The sequence below is a fragment of the Mus pahari genome, chromosome 10 (assembly GCF_900095145.1).
Source record: "Mus pahari chromosome 10, PAHARI_EIJ_v1.1, whole genome shotgun sequence".
Lineage (NCBI taxonomy): Eukaryota > Metazoa > Chordata > Mammalia > Rodentia > Muridae > Mus > Mus pahari.
In genome coordinates this window covers 74,401,185-74,420,384 of record NC_034599.1, presented here as the reverse complement: position 1 = coordinate 74,420,384, position 19,200 = coordinate 74,401,185, and the positions used below count along the sequence as shown (strand labels likewise).

The window sequence follows — 19,200 nt, the reverse complement described above, 5'->3', positions numbered from 1 at the left end:
GATCTCATGGGTGGTTGTGAGCCACCATGTGGTTGCTAGGATTTGAACTCAGGACCTTTGGAAGAGCAGTCAGTGCTCTTACCGGCAAAGCCATCTCACTAGTCCAAATCTAGCACATTTTAAGGAAGCATTTCATTTATTCATGGAAATTTATAGAGACTCCATATCATATTTGCAAAGACAATCTCTTTGAAATGGTGCTATAGGATAATCATAAGGTTTAAAATGTGAATTTTTTTAATGTTCAAAATATTAAAAAAAAAAAAGAAAAAGAAAAAGTAGTCCAAAGCAGAGTTAAAACTGCTTCCAGTTGTATTTCTAGTGTAAGCGTTCAGTGGGTGATTAGGTATGGCCACAACTCCTCTTCGTCCCAAAATTAAGACTGCAAGATTTTCATATTAAAATCTTTTCAACAAAAAGCAACTCTGTCCACAATCTGTATTTTATTTAACAACATCTTGCAGAGAGCACGTGACAGTGCAAACAGGACCATACTGAAAAATAGCACTGAGAACAGGTGTGGTTGGTATCTGCTAGTAATTCTAGCACTGAGGAAATGCGCAAGAGGGTTGCAGGTTTCAGCCCAGCCTAGACTAGAGCAGGAGCATGCCTCTAAAGGAAGAGAGGAAGGAAGAATTTAAAAAGATTTCACGACAGATTGTATGCAGACGGTGACTCGGGGGTCCACTCTTTGCTGTGTAACTAGGGATTTGAGAAATGTAAGAAGATGTGCGAAGCATGACAGTAAGCAGTGCAATGCTTGTGAAAAGCCTGGAAGATGCCGCCAATGTCCGTTGAGTAGTTGGAAATCAGATCTGGACTTCAGGAGGGATTGGTGGCTAAAGACTCTCGGGCTTGGGTGCATGGAATACAAGCCAGGGGCTTCTCAGGGTAAAGGTGGACACTTTAATAAAAGGCTGAGACTAGGACATGGTGACGCATCTGGAAGGCAGGCAGGGTCGAAGGGAACCATCAAGAGAAAGAAAGGCGTCATCAGAGCTTCGAAGCATTGGTGAGACTCATACAGAGACCGAAGCAGAGTACACGGTGAGAAAAACTGTAAGAGGGTGGGCGTGGTCAGAGTGCCGATTTAAATGGAAGTCTGAGGTCACCAACAGGTGACTAGAGCCACTTCCTTTGAAAGGGCAGAATGGAAGAGTGATGCATCTAGGCATCGAGGCCATCCTCTGTCAGGATAGAAGCAGCAGCGAACTAAGGTTTGAGAGGGAAGCTCAGCACAGATGTTTCAAGAAAGCGGAAGGAGGAGAGCGGTTAGATGTAGGCTGCCGCTTTCTCGGCCCTTTTCCCTGGGATGGGTTGTTGTGAATGCCCCTTTGTGGCAGGAATTAGGCTAACGCACAAGGCTTAGGGCAAAACTGGACAAACTCACCAATGTGTCCCTTTTGTCTGTGTTTTCTCTTCCAGTCAGGACAAGATGGGTCATCTCAGCGGCCTACACCCACCCGCATCCCCATGTCAAAAGGTATGAAAGCTGGAAAGCCAGTAGTGGCAGCCCCAGGAGCAGGAAATCTGACCAAATTCCAGCCTCGAGCTGAGACTCAGTCTATGAAAATAGAGCTGAAGAAATCTGCAGCCAGCAGCACTGCCTCTCTTGCAGGGGGGAAGGGCTGAGGGCAGTGCCTAAGGGGGTATGTTGTAAGGGTGCTACTGCTGCTGTGGAAACAAACCTTCCTCTCTTTGTGCCAACCCTTTACATGTACTACTAATTTAAGTTTTAAATACCTTGTTTATAAGATAACCATCTAATAGCCTTGTGGCTTTCCTCTCTATTTTGTGCATTTGTTTCAATGCAGGGGAATAGAATTAATAAGCAAAATTGCTGTTTGCTGAATGTTTTGTTGAAGATGTTGGTCCTGAGACAGGGTCTGGCCTCCAGTTCACTTTGACTTCTAGCCTGTGGCCCCAGCCAATGTAGCTCATGAGTTATGAAACCCCCAGTATCTTCATGAGAGAGATTTGGGGACCACGTTCCATGCTCCCAAAGACTGGCTCCCAATTCTTCTAATTGTAAGCCAAGTTTAATAGACTTAGTTCTACAATTTTTTTTTCCAAGAAAAAATATTTTGAAATAAGACAGAGTTTAACAATTGTCATTGTGCACTATCAAATCATGAGTTTGATATATGTGATATAAGAAAAAAATAGTTCAAAGCTACCACAAGGTCTTTTTTGGAAAGACAAAAGCCCCTAATATGACTGCAGGAAACAATTTGAACATGAAATAAAGTGGAAATGAACTGTGGAATCTGAAAAGGAGAGTTTGATTTATTCGTGTGCATTTGTGTGTACTCTAAAAGTTGTGACCACCTCAAACCGCGCCCAGCCATCTCCTAGACAGTAACTGTGAACCACAAGGATCAGAGTTATGCTCTCCTCAAGTGTGCAGTTGGTTGAAAGGGTAGAGCTATTGAAGAGAGCCGCCAAGTGGCCCTTTAAAAGCTCAACAGAAATAGTGATGAATAAAAGCATAGCAAAAAGCAAATGTAGACATTCTAATGCCAAGGAAAGAGTGACGTTATCCATAGCTTAATTGAATGTAATGTTTTCCTCAGTTAAGTGAGGATTCTGTTTGCAGATGTAGAACAGATCATGATTTGGGGTGTATGTGTGTGTGTGTGTGTGTGTGTGTGTGTGTGTGTGTGTGCCTGTCGCTATGTGAGGTGTGGGGAAGGGCTCTATTATGACAGTTTTACTCATGTTTGAATAATTTGCTTTCACTTATACGCATGCTCTAATAAGCATGGAACGGAGTGTAAATGCAGAGTGCCGCGTGGCTGTGACATTAACCTTGAAAAAGCAGAGTTTGTGTTTCATGGTCCTATAACCACAAATGAGCTCAAGGCTAGTAAACTACAGCTTAGCATACCACTGCCTCATGCGGGCCATGCCAGTGTCAAAATATCTGAGCCACATAGGTGGACTTTACAAAATTAGAGCAACTAAAGACTTGCAGATTTGTACATTTCCATTTCTGAATTCTTACATTTCCCAAAACACGTGGGATAGCACACACTTCGAGTATTTTAGCAAGGCAAACTGGAAAAAGATGCGTGCTTAGTTTTCAGAGTGAACCAGTGCATCTCTTGATGAAGAAGCACCTCTGTATTCCTTTCTGCACCAAATGCCTTACATCCCTGCAGAACATGGATTGAATTGTATGTGAGATGGCAGCTGTCTCCATCTCCAATCATCTACATATGTTAGGTAAATCTGTCACACGCTGCTCACTGGTTCTCAGTGTTTATATTAAATACGTGTAGCAACATAAGTTCACAACATATCCAGGATGCTGGGTCTGGAAGGTCAAAGAAAAATAGAGATCAACTAAGGTGTATGTATGGTCTTTGGACAAATTTAAACAAGACGGTTTGCCAGTTAGAACACTGACTTGTGTTTCTTAAGGGATCTTTCTCCACTCTCATCAATGGACAGCCAACCTTTCAAAGACAGGACAGTCATGGGTCTACTAGTGTCTATCTCATGTTTGTGAGGCGTTCAGTGTTGCTGTTCTATGGCACACTTTGTTGGAGCAATGACAGTGTCAACCACTGTGTCCCTTTCAACTCTACCTGTCCTCCTTTAGGTGACTTACAATCAGCGTCACTCGCTGATCCTCTTGCTTTTCACCTGCCCACACCACAGCTATGTTACTTCTTCCTGGAAGTTCATGTCACCCCGAGAGAGACCTCAGGAAGCCTTAGCAGTGAATGCACAGGGTGTTTATGCGTGTAGGTCTGGCCTAGAACCATGCTCAAAGCACAACTGCTAAGAAAACTTGGCAGAACAAAGCACAGTCACTTCAGAAATGACTAAACATAACTGCCGGGGAAGTTTCTCTTTGTAATTCTAGAAGCAGCTATACATTTGTTGGATAGCTCTGTTTCAAAGTGCACGTTAGAGGTGGAATGCACAGGGACTCGGAAGTGAAGGATTAAAGGCACCCTGACTCCATCATCCCATTGGTAAATGTTTTTTTAAGATGCTACTTAAGTGCTTTTGTAGGAGCGAATGGGCTAAAAAGCTAGCCTCTTTTCTGTATTGGTAACTTTACTATATATGCTAAAATAAAAGCAGTTTCATGATGGCTGGCTGATGTGTACAACTGCTGTTTGGATCCTGCAGTGAGAAACTCTAAGAGGTGGTTCACACGCATCATTTCCACAGAGTTTGCTGTGATAATGCTTTCTAGGGATGTGCCAGTACAACCCACACAGCTACAGAGGAGATCCTGGTCTTCCATGCCTTTGAATCAACTGACTATATTGACTATATCAGGGTACCATGATGGTGACTACTTGCCACACATGGTCCCAGGTGTACTCTGCTGTGAGCCACTGTGCAGCATCCTTGTCACATCGATGCTGTGGGTTCACTGGCTTCCTATCAGGTTTGCAGGAGGACAATCTAATGGGTAGCAGTAGGGTCTCTCTCTTGAGATACTAGCATATTCATCAAGGGTGCTAGCAGATCCCTTACTTGGCTGTTGGCAAGAATGAAATCAATACCCAGCATTCAGGTGTAGTCTAAGGAGAGTGTAATTTCAGTGGTGAAACATGCCCAGGGGTACAAGCTGCAAAGAAGACTTGGATTTCTCGGGAATTCAGAATACCGAGGGAAGAAGGGGGCTTCTGTGATGAGCAAAACCGTGGAACTCTTGGTGAGAGGAGCACATGGGGCTGCTGAGGGGGTCCTGTGCTGGGCAGTTGTAGAACGGCACAATGCCCTCGTGTGCTATGAAGCAATGCAAAAGAGGAAGAGATTTGTGACAGAGGCTGAAGATTAGAGAAAGAAACAGGCAAGCAGACAGAGACAGACACAGAGACAGAAACAGACACAGAAACAGACACATGGAGGGGGGAAGAGGAGGAGAGGAGAATATAACAGGAACGAAGAGGGGAGATTTAAAATTCATCGAATGTGGTATTTCCCTTCCACATCTGCCATGGTCTTATCATTGGTTATCTTTTCATCTCTGTTCTCCCTCTCTTCCTCTCTCTCCCTCCATCCCTCCCTGCCCCTCTCTCTTTCTTCGCTCTTCTTCTGTCTCCACCTCTCTTTGTCCATAAGTGCTCTACAACTGTCCTCCACTCCCAGCCTCAGATTCTCCTTTTGACCTACCTGTCATTTCTACACAGGCTATAAATACACTCCAGCATCTTCTGGTTTAGCAAACGTTTCCATCCATCTGAACAGGCCTCTGCAGCTTCTGCTGTCTCCATCCATGTCTACCGAAGCTCTTGACTGGGCAGTTGACATCTCCTGCCTCTGCTCTCGTGCTGCACACATATCCTTGACATTTCATAGTATTTATTTGTTTGTTTGTTTATTGATTCATTCATTTATTTATTTTACATTTTATAGTTTTTAATTGTGTGCACGTGTGTGGGTAAGAGCACTTGAAAGCAGGTGCCCTTCATCCGCCAGAGACATTGGATCTCTCCGAGATGGAGCTACCAGCTTAAGTGCTGTGTATTAACTGACCTTCAGCCCTCTGCTAAGCCATCTTTCCAGACTCAAAATTTTCTTTTTAAAAAGTCAATTCATGCACATTGTCTTTGTTAAGTACCAAGTCCATGGTAGAAGGCTGTAAAATAGTCATTATTTACTTGTTCCTTTTGACCCTAAGTTTTCCTTGGGGACAATTTTCTCCAACGCTTACCTACTTCATCAAACATTTTTCTCCATATTTGTAAAGAACGGCTTTGAATTCTAGCCTCTTATTTCTAAATTTTTTAGGTGTATCGTCTTTCTATTATGGTCTTGATGGTGCCTATTTAGGCTTCTAGCCTTCCCCTTTTAACCATCCTCTCAATGTGGCCATACCACATCATCTTTTGGATATAGGAGTTAGACGTTTAAATGTTTATACAATGTGTACAGTGGAAATTTGAGTATGGTTCCCTGCCGAGCCCAGTTGTATACTAGCAGTTCATTCTCTTCCCCTCGACACTTCTTCTAGGGAATAACTGCTTTAATCTTTCATCTGTTTGTTTTTTTAATGTATCTATTTTAGTTTTCCCAAACACTCCGTTTGATCTGCCAAACACTGATCAGTGATTTTTCTGACACTTAAACACAGCAGTTTTCTATTTCCTCCCAGAGGCCTTCCTGGTAAAGTCCCTGCTTTCCTCAAGCTGGACGGGTTGTCCTCCAAGACTGCTGCCCAGCTGGTGTCCTTTTGCCTGAATGGAATCCAGCCTCCTCAGATTGGTTTCCCTCCCCTTCCCTCCCCTCTCTCCCCCTTCCTTCTACTCCCCTCCCCTCCCCTCTCCTCTTCCCCCACAAGAAGAGGTCAGAGGACAGCATTCAGGAGTTGATGCTCTCTTTCCACCACAGGCTCCAGGGACCTAACTCTAAGTAGCAGACTTGTGCTTCAACTGTTTTTACTTGTTTTTCTTTCCTAGGCCCTGGGCCCCATTTTTTTTTTTTTTAATTCCTTATCTTTCATGTCTCTGGACCAATACACCCATGTCCTGCGTTTTAAAATGTACTTTGCCATTGATTCTATAGAAAGAGCCCCTGTACTCTCCCTGAAGCAGATTCTAGAACTAGGGAGACAAGACATATCTCACTGTTCCCATGTGGCAACTTTCCATGGCCTCAAACAGCCTTTGCTGCCCTTTGATGTGCCTACAGCCAGGATGGCCTAGATCAGTGCCCCCGACCCCGAAATTACTTGTCTCTCTAATATAACTAAAAATCTTTATTTTGTGTATGGATATTTTGTTTGCCTGTGCAACTGTGCACTATAATACCTGCTGCCAACGGAGGCCAAAGAGGAACTGAGCTGTAGCTAAGTTATGCACAGTTATGAGTCATCCAACCTCCCCCCCCCCCCAATTGTTTGTGGTTGTTGCTGCGGCTGCTGCTGTTAGAGCCAGGTTATCTCATTGGAACCTGGTGCTCACTGGTGGTGCTATAGTGAGCATCCGAGATCTAGTCACCTGTCCTTGCCTCTCTAGTGCTGGGACAAAAGCACATCATCATCATCATCATCATCATCATCATCATCATCATCACACCCGACATTGGATATGCACTCCAGGGATCAAACTCAGGTTCTCATGCTCACCCAGGCAGTACTGCACGGACTGAGCTGTCTTCCCAGCCCCAAGCTCTAAAATTTATTTTAGGGTCGTATGTATATGTACCACATGGGTGCAGGGGCACACAGAGATCACAAGAACATATCAGATTCCTTAGAAGCGTGCTTCTTAGCCTTCCTAACGCTGTAATCCTTTAACATGGCTCCTCGTGTAGCGGTGACCCTCCCCTCCCGACCAGCTGGTATTTTCATTGCTACTTCACAACTGTAATTTTGCTGCTGTTGTCAATCATAATGTAATTATCTGATACGCAGCCCCTGTGACAGGGTTCTTCGATCCCCTCCCCCAAAGGAGTTTTGACCCATTGCTTGAGAACTGCTACACCCTAGAACAGGAGTAATGTGAGGTTAAGAGCCGCTGTGTGAATGCTGGGAGTTACACCCAGGTGTTCTACAAGAGCAGCAAGCACCCTTAACTGCTGAACCATCTCTCTAGAACCTCCACCCAAACCATCCTAAATTTAAAGATAGATCTAAGCATTTAGCCTATGTGCCTGAAATAATAAAAGCTGGGCATCATGGGCTTAAAATTTACATGTTCCCCACCATTCATCTTTTGTTTATAGAGAATGTTATATTTGAGAGCTGCAGTTCAAATTTGCTTGTTCTCGGATTGGCTCGCCTGAGAAATAAATTATTAGACATAATTATTGGCGACTCCTAGAACCTGGAAAGATGGTGAGCTGACGGCGGAGGAGGAAGGAATCAGATAAAGGGTCCGATGGTTATGAAACCCCAAGAGAGATTATATCATCTGGTTCAAAAGTTTTCTGGAACAAATGACAGAATTGATTATCGGAAGTACTTTTAATTAGCTGAGCTGAATCCAAAAGAAGGCGCACAAGTTCAAGCCAACAGAGGAAGTTTATTGAACTTCCTATTTAAAACAGATGTTCTGTCAGGGGCTCTGAATGTGAGAATAGGATTGTATCCCGATGTAGTTCATGGAACTTGGAAACGCCAAGAAGACAAACAATAGCTAGGTGTTCTCCCTTCTAAATGATACACAGGAGCATTTCTGCGGGTGGGTAAGTTACCTGGAGTGTAGTAAGTTCAAAGCTGACATTTAGAAGCTTGGGAAGGGGAAGAACTAAGCTGGTATGGGTCCTACATAGAGTCCCTGGTGGTTGGAGTCACATTGAACATGGAGGCAGGCTTCGGGGAGAGGCAGCAGCCACAAGAACATGCCTCTAAGTTGATGTAAAATTTTCTATGAACAAAGCCATCCTCCTCACTAGGTGTAAAGCCCCACTACAAGGTGAGGTGCTACCGTGCTTTGCCTTCAGTGTGTGAACCTAGCAGACAGCTATTACACTGGTTTGATGGGACTGACTAGAGGGGATCCTTTAAATGTTCCTTGCAGATATTTTGGCAGAGTAAACACCACACACCCTGCCTGGGAGGGAGACCATGCCTTTTGAGGGAGGATTTCTTTCCCACTTTGTAGCCAAAACCTCTCCCGGGAAGAAGCAGAATCCCAACAAGCTGTTAAGTTGTCCCGTTCCAGCGTTCAAGGGGATGCTCCCCTGAATTTCTCCCCAACCCCCACCCCGTTCACGTGGCTTTGGAGCCCACCCCATCTGGGTGGCTAGAAGTTCTGTGACGCCACTCCCAAGAGGATGGATTCTAAGTAAGGTCAGCAGTGAAGCGAAATTCAGAATCAATGATATGTTTAACTTCCTTTGCGTGGAACTTATCTAACAGTCAGCGCTATCAAAGACTGGGTTAGTCAGTGCCTTCTCACAGCAATGTCGGAATAGCAGATAGTGGGCTTTCTATGTTACCCCAAGTTTCCTAAGAAGAAAACAGCAAGATAATAAATGGGAGAAAAGGAAAATGTTTATATTTTGGTAAATCGTCAAAAGTATATAAAAATCCAGTGTCGTCTACATGCATAGGATATTCAAAATTTAAAGAGATTTTCTTTCAATTAGAAAAAAAGAAAATTATGTTGGTAAGTGCCCGGGTATCGGAAGACCCCAAATTTAAGTATTTTTGTTACTTTGAGTTTGCTGATAGGTGGTAATTCACTATGACTATTTATTGGTTTTTAGTGTCTATTGAATACTTAATAAATTATAAATAATCTAAAGATTTATTTATAGAAAGAGAAACTTCTTACAGAATTGCTCCTGGTCATAATAACCTCTTCTCAGAGACCCCAAGTGACTGAGAATTGGGTCCTTTTCTGGGACAAAATGAAAGAGATGGGAAATATTTGCCAAGTATGTTACCATCAACAACAAAATTGAAATGTTTTTAAAAATTACATTACTTATGCATTTATTTATTTCTCTCCCCACCTCTCCCTCTCTCTCTCTCTCTCTCTCTCTCTCTCTCTCTCTGTGTGTGTGTGTGTGTGTGTGTGTGTATGTGTGTGTGTGTGTGTGTGCGTGTTCCTGTAGGTGTGCAATAGAACGTATAAATTGGTCACAGGACAACTTATGAGAGTCCATTTTATCTCCTAGATGGGTTCTGGGTCCTGGAGATCAAACTCAAGCCATTAAACTTGATTTATCTCATTGAACAATCTTTCTGGCCTCTCAACAATTTTTTAATGAACATTTTCAAAACCTTATGCTGTACAATATTGACTTCTCACAATTTCAGGTATTAGATGAATGATTCTTATTTGAGTTCATTTGATATTGGGGGAAAAGAGATCATAAGAAGTTACAGATATTAGACATTTTTAATTATGAAGGTGCACTTTGTATACAACTACCTGTTTGAAAGTGTTGAGTATTTCTGACAGTCTATTATAAATATGCACATTTACACATTGATTGCTACTTTGCTAATTTACATTTACCAATGAAGACACATAGTGAGACCGTGATATTGTTTCCTTCGTGTAAGGCCTCTGCTGATGCTTTGCCAAATAAGAATTCTAAGGAGAGTGCTATTGGACTGCACAGCACTGGAGTTAAGAGAGTCTCCGGGAATGAAGAGGCTTGCATTCAGGAAGCTGTTTTAAAAGCAAGGAAAAAAAGCTAGCCCTGCAGGGACCTTAAGGTGATTGCTGGAACCTTTACTGCTGAGCCAGGATGAGAACAAGCATTCGGGGTTACATCACACTAGGAATGACTCTGGATTCCTCTCGGACATTTGTTTCTATGATTCCTTAAGGAAGGAAATGGGAAGAGACTTTATATCCTGTGAGAGAGATTTGCGACACAGGTCTCTTGAGGATTCTTTGATGCATATTATATAATTTTTTTATTATATAATTTTTTTAAAGCAGTGACCAGGAAGTAGCATTTTTCATCTTAGATGATGGCTTTTACATAATAGTAAGTGCCTTTATTTTTCATGCTTGAAGATAGATACATTTTTTAGAGATTTTCTTAAAAGTGTTTCAGGTCTAGAGAAAATTATATACAAATTTTTTACTTTTTAGTACCTGTATTATTTAAGCTGTGGGAAGCCTTCATTGGTAAACAGTCTTAATTATAAGATATTTTTTGTTCTTCATAAAAACTGTTCGGTCTAAAGTCAAACTCAAGCCAAAAGGCTGAGAGGGAATGAAAATATCCCCACCTAGTGGCTCCACGAGGTAATTAATGGAACCAAAATCCAAACGCATTTTCTGTAGATCATCCACCATGCAGTTAGCATGAACTGTGATAATGGTGAGATGCAATTTAGTTAGTATTTACATAAGTAAAATAAAGTTCAGATAGTATGCACTTGTAATTAAAGTCAAAATAACACGTGTAAATGCTGTTTGTTATTTTTTGTGGCGGGGGGCGGGGCGGGGTGAGTGCTGGGCTGGGGGAGAGTTATTAAGGAAGGAACTCGGAGCCTTTCAAGTGCCAAGCCAGCATGCTACAGCCGAGCTACCCAACAGCTGATCTTCGTGTTTTTTGCAAACGCTGACATGGGTTTTTTTCTTCTGCTTTGCATACGCTCAGTGGCTATAGAACTTTGTCTTCTCACCAACCTAGCTCTCTGCTCGCCGCAGGGTACGGAGCCATGGGGTACCACCTCCGTACTTGGTTTCTAAATGACTGGATGAAAAATGTGAGGGCATAAAGGCTCATATAAAAGGAAAACTAATCAAACAATGATACTAAGTGTTTGTAATGTGGCTGGACTGCTTTATTACTGAGTCGGCTTTGAATTTTATTATAAGGCTGGGTTAGGGGGCAGGTGGGATGGTTGAGTGGGTAAACGTGTGCGTGTTGCCAAGCCTGAGGGCCATCCCTGGGATCTACATAGTGTAAGATGAGAACCAATGACCACAAGTTGTCTTCCTACCTCAACATGCACACCCGACTACACACACGAACGTTAAAAAAAAAAAAAAGAAAAGAAAAAAAAAAAAAAAAAAAAAAAAAAAAAAAAAGTTTAAGAAAACAGGAATGAATTTATAGGGCCGGTGAGGTGGCTCAGTGAGGAGGAATGTCTACTGCCAAGCCTGACAAGGGACCTACTTGGTGAAGGGAGGTAGCCAAGTCCAGCAACTTGTCCTCTGAACCGTACAGGTGTGCTGCAGAACATACACACCGTGCAACAAACACTCACTCAAATAGGTAAATGTAATTAACCCAAAAGAATGAGTCTGGATATAAGAACATTAGCCAGTTGTGCAAAAAGCAGTAGTCAGAGAGCAAACTCTTTCTTACATTCTTCAGAATGCAAAGGTTCCAAGTCCTTATTATCAGTCCAATGCACATGCACAGAAAGAAGTGACAGGTGTGTGACATTGTTCAGAACAGAGAGCATTTGGCTGGAGAGCAGCTTCAAGAAAGTGCCTTCCATCATGTGACTTGTATATAGCAATGATCAGAGTTGTGTTCAGTTATTTCATAGAGCAATATATGCCTAATATCACACAGATATTAGACATTGTTTCTGAAGGGATTTAATTATTTTGGAAGTAGAGCACACATGCAAAGATAAAGAAGTTACCCCACCCACCCACCCCAGAGCAAAGTCTGCAGAGCTGTTGTTACTGGCCTCATGTCCCTGTTTTTGTTTTGTCCTTTAACATTTACAGTCTTTTATTGAAATGGTGTGGTACTGGTTTTCACGTCAACCACTTATTTGAGTTTAATTGAAAATGCTGTATCTTTCTTCTCTTTGTAGAAAGCGTCATCATTCACCAGTTGCGAATGAGCTCCAGATGAGATTACCAAGCACAGCCCAGTCATCACTAAGGTCACCATGCTACTGATGTTGACTGGAAACACCTTAGGACTTCCAGTGATTTCCTTTTTTCTTTTTTCCTTCCTTCCTTCCTTCCTTCCTTCCTTCCTTCCTTCCTTCCTTCCTTCCTTCCTTCCTTCCTTTTTTCTTTTTCTTTTTCTTTTTCTTTTCTTTCTTTTTTTTTTTTTTAGGATACAACTTAGCAGTTAAAAACATTGTGGGTGGCATGAACATATGTGGCAAACCCAGTTGAATCTTTGTGCCCAAAGAAAGTTTTCTTCCCTTTACAAAGTGTTCAGGCCTGTGTCAGGCCTGTGGGCACATGCTGTATAATTTATTTGTATAATACTTTTTGTAATGTGATTTTCCCCCCTAAATTGTTTCCTTTCTCATAGTCCATGGCACATGTATCAGTAGATTGTACTGTCAATTCTTTGAAGTATTGCATATTCAAAAGAGGTTAACATATCATTCTCCTTTTATTAATTTGTTATTTTTAAGAAAAAGAAAGCACAACACTCTATTTCTCTGGACAACATTAAAAGGTAAAACCTAGAAATAGAAGACCCTGGGAGTTCAGCTGCTTGAACGATGCTATGGTTCTGATCGTGGCCCAACAGGGAAAACAGTGTCCTGACTTAGGAGTTTAAGTACTTAAAACCAATTTGTAACTGTCTTCTTTGGTGTTCTGAATGGGAAACAAACAGCTTTGACTGACAATCAATTTTATTTCTATCTGCATTGTTTAATTCTGTGTACAAAACATAGTATTGCCTTTGATGTCCCTGTATTTCCCACATATTAATGCCCCCATGAAAGCTAGCAAATAAAAACTGACCTAAATAATGTCAACTTAAAAAAAAAAAAAATAGGGAGACCCAAAGGTAGATAATCACTTCCCTCTGATTTTGATAGACTTTCAAAAACTACTTGTAGGTAGGAAAAAATAACTCCTCCTCTTCCTCCTTCTCCCCCTCCTCCTCCCTCCTCCCTCCTCCTCCTTCCCCCACCTTCCTAGTCTTCTTCTTGGTACAGGTTCTTGCTATGTATCTCTAGCTAGCCTAAAACTGGCTTTGTAGAGCAGGCTGGCCTTGAAGTCACAGGGATCCTGCCTGTCTGTGCCTTTCACATTGTGCCACCGAACCCAGCTAAAATATATTTATATGTAAAAGAATTAAAAGCCCACCATTTGCTATTCGCCTCATTGTCAGAGCTACTGTTGAATTTAGGTTTATGTAAAAATGTGAAGTCTACTTGAAACTCTAGTTAAAAAAAAAAATTGACCAGAGTGTATTTCCTATAAGATCTTTAAACCTCACTATAAGGATAAGCACTGCCACTCGGTTTCTATATGAAGAAGTCATTTACCATGCTACTCCAGTACGATTAAAGAGCCAAGGCATCTTCTGAATGTTACGAGGTAAGTCAAGTCATGCAAGCCATGTGCTGGAGGCTCACCTCTGTCCACAAACTGTACCCTCATCAGCTGCAGAGGGGAGTTTACAGAGTCTCTGGAATAGGAAACACAATGCTAAATTTCCTCCCTCATGTAACCTAGAGGGTTTTTAATATATTCTGTGGAACTGACAAATCATATTCAATACATACCATAAATTAAATATTTTCTAAAAAAATATTCTTGCATTTGTTTAAAGTAAAATAAATGATATGTTAGACTTGCCCAAACTTTAATGATTGTGGAAGTCTCACATAACCTTTGTGGTTTTGATCACTGACACAGAAGTCTAGAGTGTGTGTGTGTGTGTGTGTGTGTGTGTGTGTGTTAAGATTTTTTAAAGTGTTAAGATTTGCTTTCTCAAAATGTTAAAATATGATATTTTCAATCACAAAACAGTTTTCATTTTATTTGGTATTTTTATACTGACAGTGAGGTAAAAGTTTTAGGTGGTACAGTTACTGAAGCTTAATTATTAATTTTAAATACAAAACTGCTAAGCTGTGGATACGGATCTTCTGGGTTTCTTTCCCTCCTGAGTTGGAAAGAATTTTAGTATTTGTAAAGACAGTGAAGACTGTATTGTAACCAGTGATCTGGGTAGATGCAGATTTTCCTGCCTACCTCATCACCAATTTCTTTGTTTAAACACAAGTGACAGATAAGTAAAAGGAGCACATTAAATTTGAAACAAAACAAGAGACTATTGTGAAACAAAGTAAGATCACAGTCACATCTTAGCAACCTTGTCGCATTGTAAAAGTGGCCATCACTAGCAACCTTGTCCCATTGTAAAGGTGGCCATCACAAACAGTTCTGGCGCTAACCTGGATACATCATGTAACTTTGATTTCTCTTAATGTAAATACATCTCCATCAAGTTGGATGAGACTAATCTTTGGATGGAATTATTTAGGTATTTTCTGAACTGCAATCAGCATTTCTAGTTCAAGGCCCAGTTGACCTAATCCATTATTCTGTTTGATCTGCAGTTGTTGTGTTTTGTTTTTAAGACAGGGTCTCCTTATGTAGCTCTGGTTGTCCTGGAACTCACAGAGATCCTCTCTCTCTCTCTCTCTCTCTCTCTCTCTCTCTCTCTCTCTCTCTGTGTGTGTGTGTGTGTGTGTGTGTGTGTGTTTCCTAAGTGTTAGGAATAAAATGTGCAATACAGTCCGCAGCCTTTACACTTGTTTTCTGAGACAGGGTTTCACTATCTAGCCCAGGCTCTCCTCAAACACATTATGTAGCTAAGGATGGGTTCCCACCCATGATCTTCCTGCCCCAGTCACCCGAGTGTTAGAATCATGAGCATGAGTCACAGTGATGACTACACCTTTCCTCTTGATAACTGTTTTTGCTTATTTGATCTTGGTTTTCGTGGTATCATCTGCCTTTCTTCAAGTGTTCATAAAGGGTTGAGCTTGATGAAGAGACTGGATAGAGTGTATCAGCAGGATGTTCTTGTTCAAAATGTACATAAAACAGATTCATTGAGTCTTAAAACAACCTCTAAGAAATCAGGATGTGGAATATCTAGTTTAAGCATTAACAACAACATAGATGCTACTCAAATAACTTGGAGCTTGTAAAAGTCAGAGGCAAAGTGAGAGTAAATGGTTCATTGGGCATGTGATGGTTTTATCCAATACCACTGTTGAACTTTTCTGGAAAAACAGAAAAAAAATATGGTGGAAGTTGAATATGTTCAGGTATTGTTTCAGCCATGCATCTAAAAATAGCAGAAGTACAAAATGAAACTTAAAACTCAAGAGTTGGTGCCTGAGACTCAGGCCGTCCTATCTCCGCTGCTAGACCAATACTAAAAAGACCAAGTCGAGGGCAAAGAGGAAGGAGAATAAAAATAACTGTAAGAAACTTATAAAAATTAGAAGCTTATGACCATTAGTACGTGTTTCTAAGTTTTCAGTAATTATACTGTGTTTTTTGTGGAAAATGTAATAGTTTCATAAATTTTGGACAGGTATTTTATGTATGTCATGGTAGGATACAAGCATTTTCTTCTCTTGTTTGTTTGTGGCTCATGTCATTTGTGGGTATTTCACCTTATCATCCCACAGATTTTGTCACTTTACCAGTGAAAATTTGAATTTTTAATCTAATTTTTAAACAAAAGAGTACAAAGTATTCATTTATGCAGAATATTAAATGTATAATGTGATAAGTCAGTCTTAGAATTCTTCAAGGTTTAAGAGTTGTCAAAAGCAAGAATATATTTTGGAAAGCTTTTAGAAATACTCTATTTTCCTATCATTCTGAATTTGCCTCCCTTAAGCTTTATTAAATATATAAGTTTATTATTTTACACTGAAGCCGCATGGTTTTATGTGCTTATCTTTTATATGAGTGTAATGCCCTCTTTTCAGCTCTTCATAAGTAATTACAGTTAAGACATTCTCTGTTACTTTTAAGATCAAATTATTTATGGAAATCTCACCAGAGTATGAAAAAATGACAATGAAATATAAAAGGCTTGTGTGATATTCTTTTAAAATCTGAACACAATATTCATGCAATTAAAAAATTAAAATAAATCTCCTTTTTAACACTTTATTTTATGTGTATGTGCGTGTGTATGTCCAAGTGTGTGTGTGTGTGTGTGTGTGTGTGTGTGTGTGTGTGTGTGTGTGTGCATCATGTTCATGCAGATATCCCAGGAGGCCAGAAGAGGGCATGGGATCCTTTGGAATAGGAATTACTGTACTTTTGAATCATCTGACATGGGTGCTGGGCACCAAACCTAGGTCTCTGCAAGAGCAGCAATTGCTCAGCCATTTCCCCAGCTTTAAAACTTTCTCTCATTCAGAGTCATCTGCTTTGAAGTAATTTTACAGGTCCGCGTTTTATATTTTCTTGGTGTCTTTCATTATGGCTTGCAGATGTGTCAGAGTAGGACGGTCAAAATGAAGGCTGCTCCTCCCAGTTGCCCCACAGTTTGATTCTTTACTATAATAATAACTGTAAGGTTTTTAAGATGGGAGACTGGCTAAGTGGGTCCTCTTGCCCCCTGACCACCCCCAAATGCAGTGTCAATCAGTGGTCATGTACTATCTGCTTTCCATTGTTAATCTAAAGGCAAACCCTCAGTAGAGTGGACATACGCAAGGCTCTGTCCACAGGCATGCTAGGGTGATGGCAATTTGGGAAATGGTTTCTGTAAAGAGAGATGTAGGTGAAGTGGATTATGTGTAACCTCTTCTCTTATCAGCTCTGTGCCAGAGATGGTGGCCTGTAACCAAAGCCAATCCTAACTTACCTTTACCTCACTTGGAATAAAAGGGTGAGTTTTTACTTTGTTAGAGATGTACCTTCCAGAGAAACAAAACATAACATTGAAAAGCTATTTGCTGCCAAGCCAGGCAACCTGAGTCCAATCCGTGGGACCCACACATGGTTGAATTTGTTCTCTGATCTAAAAATGCACACCATGGGGCAAGTGCTCTTGTACATACATAAGCAGACATGTGCACATGCACAGAATCAATAAACATAAGACAAACCTTTTAAAAAGCAAACAGGAAGAATATTTAAGCCAAAATGCTTCCGGTGGACTAATTACAGTGCTAGTGTGTCCTGCCTCTTTGGGTGATCTTTGCTGACCAAGAGAATGAAGGACGGAAGCCCTGGGTGCACCATGGTTTTAGAACACTGGCTGAAAAACTCACTATTATTTTGGCTTTTACAAGAGAAAATGTGCCAGGGTCTAAACTACATTTAAATGAATCTGTTAACCTTGAAGCTCCGGGCTAGTGACCGTAAGTGAGAGAGCAAGAAAGGTCCCTTCAGTCCAGGCTTCTTCAAGATCAACCCCTCCAGCCCAGGCGTCTTGGCAACAGGGAACATTGTCTACTTGAGTTGAAAACTTAGTCAAGACACCTGTGAAGGACGTCAGATACTGAGACATTTCCTTCAAGCAGACTACTCGGGCAATGGGCTACACACAGACAGGCACAGTAACCTGACCCACAGAGGGGAAGTCCTGGAACCTACAAACTGGATTTCACAGCCTCCCCTCACCTTCATTAAAGTTCCTGATCTTCCCAATTTTTAGATCTTTTCCCCTGACCACAACTGCATTCGTTCTCTCTCTTCCCTTTCTTCCCTCCGTTTATTTCTTTTCCCTCTCTTTTTCCTCTTTATGAATGGTTTTTACGTGTCTTTTGCAGGAAGCCATATTAACTCAAGTCCCATATGCTTTCTAGTGACCCAGTGACCTGATTTTAACCCTCAAAATGTCTTAGTATCAGCACCTTAGACAATGGGTTCTATGTCTTCTTCACTAAAGGATCCTGGTGAGTGCATCCAGTACTTTCTTACCAGAAATGTGCGCTCATGGAAAGTTTTAGATCCAGGTCACTGACTCTACAGGGAGATATGCTGTCTGTAAGGACCAGAGGCCCACAGCAGGCAGGCTTCCAGACAGTTTGTGATGTGTTAGCAAGGGAAATGTGCTCATTCAAAGGGCCAGGCATTAGTGTTCACATGGAACACTGGTCCCAGCAGGGAGAAGGATGAATGAACTGTGTAAGTTAATGTATTAATTACTGTTCTTTTGCTGTTACAAGGCACCATGACAATGGCAACTCTTCCTAATGAAAGCAGGTATATGGCAGCCGCATGCAGCCAGGCTGAAGGAGTAGCTAAGAGTTACACCCTGATCTGCACGAAGGACTGGGCCTGGTGTGGGCTTTTGAAACCTAAAAGGCTTCTTCCAGTAACATACCTCCTCCAGTCCTATAGCTACTCCAAGGAGGCCATGCCTCCTAATATTTTCCAACAGTTCTACTTCCTGGTGACCAAGCATTCAATATATATGAGTCTATGGGGGTCTTTCTCACTCAAACCACCACAGTTAACAAATTGCCCCCAAATTCAAAGCACTGGAGATATTTGTTCCTATGGTGATGTAGCCTGCTAAACCCATGCTCAAGAACAACTTGACCACCCAGGATAATGCAGAGTGTTAAAGCATTTAGTATAAGTCTCCTTTGGTTAGCATTCTATTTTCTCTTGAATGGGGACTCACTTCCCTACAGCTTAGTGTTTGACATCATAGAAGGGCCTCATACAACCCCTGTAGAATCAGAGCAAAGACCTCACGGTTTCCATGGTTGGTTGCCAAATGGTCTCTTCCACCAAAATGTGAATCCACTAAGAGTCACCAGGTAAACTCACAGATTGACTGAATATGCTTCATGTCCTTTTGCCAAGTGTTGGACCTTTAGAAATGAAGAAAAAGTCTCTGGCCTTGAGCTCTATCTAGTAAGACAGATAGATGGAAGTAGGTATCTTTCGGTACTAGATGGTAAGTGCCGGGGTGGAGGTAAGTGGAGGTTCCCTTGAGCTCAGACAAATTAGGAGTTATTTTTAAATAACTTCAGAGGGAACAGTGACTCAACAAAAAAAATGTATCTCCCACTGTTAGGATGTCTAACAATCTAAAACATGT

At 41.4% G+C, this 19,200-nt stretch overlaps 1 protein-coding gene across 3 annotated transcripts in view; it reads left to right on the top strand.

Moving 5' to 3' along the window:
* Positions 1-12,405, top strand: part of Filip1 (filamin A interacting protein 1) — a 160,733-nt gene extending 148,328 nt beyond the window's left edge. Inside the window, exons 6-7 of one of the 3 annotated variants that reach the window (XM_029543419.1) lie at positions 1,426-1,483; positions 12,218-12,405. In XM_029543419.1, the coding sequence (XP_029399279.1) occupies positions 1,426-1,483; positions 12,218-12,258 (99 nt within the window). In that variant the 3' untranslated portion in view covers positions 12,259-12,405. Of the gene's footprint in view, positions 1-1,425; positions 2,275-12,217 lie in introns of those variants that run through there. The other 2 variants (XM_029543418.1, XM_021207023.2) reach the window with 2 other exon arrangements.
* Positions 12,406-19,200: the final 6,795 nt, after the last annotated feature.